Raw genomic sequence first — 5,495 nt, 5'->3', positions numbered from 1 at the left:
GAAAGAGCTAGAACAAGGAGAGGAGAACAACCATGTAGGGAACACGGGGGGAGCGGCTTGGGTCTGGGGCAAACCAGCTGGGAATAGGAGTGGGGAAGGTAGGGATGAACCATTGAGGTACAGAAAACTTCTATAAAAACACAATAAAGCTATCGCATCGCCACACCCACAGTCTCCCCAGCAGCGGTCCCTCCCAGCCCTTCCACGGGATGATGGACCGCGTTCCCAACGAGCCATCCTACCGGGCCCCTCTGGAGAAGCTCTTCTACCTGCCCCACGTGTGCAGCTACACGTGCCTGTCGCGGGTGCGGCCCATCCGCAGCGATCAGTACCGCAGCCGCAACCCGCTGCTCATCCCGCTGCTCTACGACTTCCGCCGCATGACGGCGCGGCGCCGCGTCAACCGCAAGATGGGCTTCCACGTGCTCTACAAAACCCCCTGCGGGCTCTGCCTGCGCTCCATGCAGGAGATCGAGCGCTACCTCTTCGAGACGGACTGCGACTTCTTGTTCCTGGAGATGTTCTGCTTGGATCCCTACGTGCTGGTGGATCGCAAGTTCCAGCCTTACAAGCCTTACTACTACATCGCCGACATCACCAAGGGCAAGGAGGACGTGCCGCTGTCGTGCGTCAACGAGATCGACAACACCCCGCCGCCGCAAGTGGCCTACAGCAAGGAGAGGATTCCCGGCAAGGGGGTGTACATCAATACCAGCTGGGAGTTCCTCGTGGGCTGTGACTGCAAGGATGGCTGCAGAGACAAGTAGGTGGTTGCTCCTGGGTGAGGGGACAGCGTTGGGGTTCTGTGAGGTGGCCCAGGGAATGCCTCAAGGTGGATCTGCTTTGGGATTTAAACCCATGCAGGTTTCGTGGAATTGTGGAGTGGTTTGGGTTGGAAGGGACGTTAAAAATCACCCATGGGCAGGGACACCTTCTACTATCCCAGGTTGCTCCAAGCCCCATCCAGCCTGGCCTTGGACACTTGCAGGGATGAGAAATCCACAACTTCTCTTGGTTTGATTCCGAGTCAAACCCTTTGTGCCCATCTCTGCCTAAAGATTCGATTTCTTTTCCTGTCTCCAGACCGATGTGAGAAGTGTAACTCGTGCGTTTTCCTGTGTCTCTCTGCAGATCCAGGTGTGCCTGTCACCAGCTGACCATCCAGGCCAGCGGCTGCACCCCCGGAGGGCAAATCAACCCCAACTCGGGCTACCAGCACAAGCGGCTGGAGGAATGTCTCCCAACAGGGTGAGCAGAGCCCTCAACCAGCCCCACATCCATCAGAGAGGGAATTGATCCCCGCTATCCCAGTGCAGGTGTCACCACCTGCCTCTGGTTTTGGTTCTTCTGCCACTCATGGAATGGTTTGGGTTTGGAAGGGGCCTTAAGGATCATCTGAACACGAGCACAGGTTCCTTCCATGAGACACAGCTGCTCCAAGCCTGGTCCTCTGGGATCTCTGTGCAAAACCCCAGCACTGCCAACAGCCACCAACTTGGGGGATGTTTCTTTGTCCTGGAAGTTGTCACCCTTGTCCTCTCTTGCAGCGTTTACGAGTGCAACAAGAGGTGCAAGTGCAACGTGAACATGTGCACCAACCGCCTGGTGCAGCACGGCCTCCAGGTGCGCCTGCAGCTCTTCAAGACCCAGAACAAAGGTTGGGGCATTCGCTGCCTCGATGACATCGCCAAGGGCTCCTTTGTCTGCATCTACGCAGGTGGGAGCTCACCTCGCTCGTGGAAACCTCTTCCGTGGAAAGAGGGGTGGCCAGAGATGGGAATGGAGCTGAGGGAGGGGTTGCAGGACAAGGACAAGAGTCTGGAAATCTCCTGAGGGAGCTGGAGGTGCTCATCATGGAGAAAAGGAGGCTCGGAGGGGACCTTCTGGCTCTCCACAGCTCCCTAGGGAGGTTTAAGTTGGACGTTCAGGAAAATTTCTTCCTGGGAAGGGTGGTCAGGCACTGGCACAGGCTGCCCAGGGAGGTGGTGGAGTCACTGTCCCCAAAACTGCTCAAAAACGTGTGGATGTGGCACCTGGGGACGTGACTCGGTGGTGGCCTCGGACTCCAAAGCTCCTCCAGCCTCAGTGACTCCATGATTCCACAGCCCAGCAGAAGGGCTGGGAAGCTCCTGCCGTGCCCGTTGTGGGGCCTGGGGGGTGACAGCTGAGCTGCTGAACTCGCCCAACGCTGGCACGAGATCCTCGTGGTGGCACTGCCGGTGTCACAGGACACGCTGGGCCCCCCGGGCCATCCCTGAGGTGACCCAACCCCTGTGCCCAGCAAACCGGGCCGGGCCTGGCACTGCCCACGGGATGCAGAAGTTGCATCGCCGGGGTTGCGTTGGCTCTGCAATGGAGCCGCCCACGGGCACAGCCAGAGCTGCTCCTCTGGTCAGCTCCAGCCCTTCCAAGCCTCTGCTTGAGCTGCTCTGTAGATATTTCCTGGCTGAAAACCTTGGGTTTAGCTCAACCACGAGCCTCAGGGTTTTGTTACATCAAGAAACAGGGTTACATTGTCCTTTCTGAGCCCAGCTTTGGAATGAAGTGGTGTCATCCCTATTTTCTCCTCAGTGAGCTTTGGCGAGGATAAAATTGAATGTCCTCCCAGAAAACTCACACTTGGTTTTCTTCCCCCCCCCCCCCCTTTCCCCCAGGGAAAATCCTCACGGATGACTTCGCTGACAAAGAGGGGCTGGAGATGGGCGACGAGTACTTCGCCAACCTGGACCACATCGAGAGCGTGGAGAACTTCAAGGAGGGCTACGAGAGCGACGCCAAGTGCTCCTCGGACAACAGCGGCGTGGACCTCAAGGACGACGACGACGACGAGAACACGGGCACGGACGAGCTGGAGGAATCCAACGAGGACAGCTCCGACGACAACTTCTGCAAGGACGAGAGCTTCAGCACGAGCTCGGTGCTGCGCAGCTACGCCACGCGCCGGCAGACGCGCGGCCAGCGCGACCACGGCCTCTCGGAGACGGCCTCCAAGGACTCGGGGCTCACGCGGCCCCTCGGCCACGACGAGCCCGCCATGGCCCCGCCCTGCAAGCTGCCCGTGTCCGAGGAGACCTCCAAGAACAAAGTGGCCTCGTGGCTGAGCTCCAACAGCATGGCCGAGAGCTTCCAGGACAACGACGGCGCTTCGTCCTTCAGGGTGGGCGAAGGGGGAGAAGTCAAAGCTGTGAAAATGGAGGTGGCTGCGGAGAGGGAGAAGGGCTGCGCTGCCACGCAGGGAGATCTGAACGGAGAGGCAAAGGCAGCCAAGAAGGAGGTGAGGGAGAGATGTGGGAATGGGAGAAGCAAAGGCAGAGAGGTGCTCCTGCTGCGGTGGCTTTTCTCCCTGTACAGCACATCCAGGGGGATTGTGGGGCTCAGCTTCCTTGAATCTCTGGTGGGACAAGGGAGGTGCTTTTTCCCCTCCCAGGGAGGGAATTGGTGGCACAAGAGGCTACAGAAGTCGCTCGATGTGAGCAGAGCTGAACATGCTCCTGTCCAGGGGCCTGAGGGACATGGCTTGGGGACAGCAGGGACATGGAGGTGGGTCCCTGTCCACCCCCTGCTCTGAGGAGGAGGGCACTTGGAGTCGCCCAGGGTGGGGCATCTCCATGCTGGGCATCACTGGGTGTCACACTGAGCGTGGGGACAGGCAGTGTCTCCCTCCTGGGCTGGCATTTTCGGGAGCAATTCCATGGAAAGGCTGGAGAGTGCTTGAGAAGGGAGAGATTCCAACCTTCTGTGCTTCTTCCCTTTGCAGGAACCTGAAGAATCGACCAAAATTTCCAGGTAAGATTCCTAAAATCGTATTTTGCTGCCCGTGGATAATTTCCCTGGAAATCCAAGCGTGACTCGCTCTTGTCCTGACTCCACAGGCTGAGCAGCCTGGAAAGGAGGTACGGCTACAACCCCTGCCCCCCCAAGCTGGAGGGGATCCGGAGGCCGGTGAGTGGGATGGTGATGCTGCAGAACCGCCGGCGATCCCTGGCCCCGCCGCCCCCCTCGGAGGTAAACGGGACCCTCAAACCTCATTTGGGGTTGTTTTTCTGCCTTTTGGTTCCCAGTTGAGCGCAGGGTTTGTGGTTGTAGTTGTTGATTTCTTGGAGGGCAATGATTTCCTTTGGGTTTTGGGGAGGGGGGGGTCTTTTGTGGATCTGAACGGGGGAAAAAAAAGAGGGGAGTGTGGAATTTGGGTGGGATTTGGCACCTTGGTGTGCACGGCTGGGAGCTGCTGTTTGGCAGAGCCATGCTGGGGAACAATCTTTGTTTTTTGGGTCTTGTCCCTTCCTTCTGAGCACCTAATGCTCCAGCATCATCTCAAGCAGAACGCAGCAGCCCCCAAAACCCCACGGGTGTTCCAAATGTGGGCCTGTGGGGTGCCATGTCCAGAGCAGGGAGAGGGGGGGATCCCCTTCCCAAGGGGTTTCCTGGAGCAGAGAGGGGTGTGCTGGAGGAGAGCACCACATTCCTGGGGAAAAGGGAGGCTGGGATGCACACACCAGGAGCTGTTCCTGTCCCCAGGACGTGCTGACACTGTCCAGCAGCACCGACAGCGACGGGGAGAACGGGCAGGCCCCGGGCAGGGCCAACGACAGCGACGACATCCAGACCATTTCCTCGGGATCTGAGGAGGAGGAAGGGGAGGACAAGAAAAATCCATCATCTGGGTCAGGTGAGGGGGGAGACGATGGCTGAGGGTGAGGAGTTTTGGCTGGAAAGCACCGGGAAGGGCTGATGAGGCCACATAGCAGCTGCTCCTGCTGCGTCCGACCGCTGAGGTTGGAACGTTCCCCGTGTGTTTGGCGAGACAAAACTGCAAAATCTGCTCCTCGAAACCAGATGTTTTTTGGGTATTGTACGAAAAAGCAACAGCGAGGCTTTCAGTGGGTCTCCAGGGTGGGCCGGGTGGATTCCAGGAGCCATCCTGGAGCGCTATTTTGGATCCGAGGCGTTTGTTACCCTCCGAGTGGAGCCGCAACGGGGACGAGCGGGGTCGGGATCAGCACCGGCCCCAGCTTCTGGAAGGTCCCATCTCCTGGCAGGTCCCGTGAAGAGACAGGTGGCTGTGAAATCCACCCGAGGCTTCGCCCTCAAGTCCACCCACGGCATCGCCATCAAATCCACGCCGCTGGCAGCGGCCGACAAGGGCGAGAGCGCGGGGCCCGTGCGCCGCAGCACGCGGCAGTTCTACGACGGCGAGGAGAACTGTTACATCATCGATGCCAAGCTCGAGGGCAACCTGGGCCGCTACCTCAACGTGAGTCGGGCACAGGGGCTGAGCTGTCGGCTCGGTGGGGCTGGACCTCCTCCCCGAGAGCAGCTAAAAACGGGAGAATTGGGAAAAGAGCAGGTTTAGGAGGATGATGAAGCTTCCCGAGCGGAACGGCAGGTGCTGCGGCCTGGTGGGAGCGGGAATGGCCCCGTCAGCCCTTCCAGAGCCCTTCCAGAGCCCTTCCAGAGCCTGTTACCTTTGAGTGTGGATCTTCGGACTCACCCCG

General features: G+C 59.1%; 1 protein-coding gene across 1 annotated transcript in view; it reads left to right on the top strand.

Annotated features, from left to right (window-relative positions):
- The window catches only part of SETDB1 (SET domain bifurcated 1), a 15,003-nt gene that overhangs the window by 7,997 nt on the left and 1,511 nt on the right, over window positions 1-5,495 (top strand). Inside the window, exons 12-19 of the mRNA XM_017740078.1 lie at window positions 173-763; window positions 1,132-1,248; window positions 1,548-1,717; window positions 2,655-3,274; window positions 3,758-3,786; window positions 3,873-4,005; window positions 4,519-4,669; window positions 5,040-5,254. Coding sequence (XP_017595567.1) covers window positions 173-763; window positions 1,132-1,248; window positions 1,548-1,717; window positions 2,655-3,274; window positions 3,758-3,786; window positions 3,873-4,005; window positions 4,519-4,669; window positions 5,040-5,254 — 2,026 coding nt within the window. The remainder of the gene's footprint in view (window positions 1-172; window positions 764-1,131; window positions 1,249-1,547; window positions 1,718-2,654; window positions 3,275-3,757; window positions 3,787-3,872; window positions 4,006-4,518; window positions 4,670-5,039; window positions 5,255-5,495) is intronic.

The sequence above is a fragment of the Corvus brachyrhynchos genome, unplaced genomic scaffold, assembly GCF_000691975.1.
Source record: "Corvus brachyrhynchos isolate BGI_N302 unplaced genomic scaffold, ASM69197v1 scaffold787, whole genome shotgun sequence".
Lineage (NCBI taxonomy): Eukaryota > Metazoa > Chordata > Aves > Passeriformes > Corvidae > Corvus > Corvus brachyrhynchos.
This window is presented reverse-complemented; position numbering and strand designations above follow the sequence as displayed.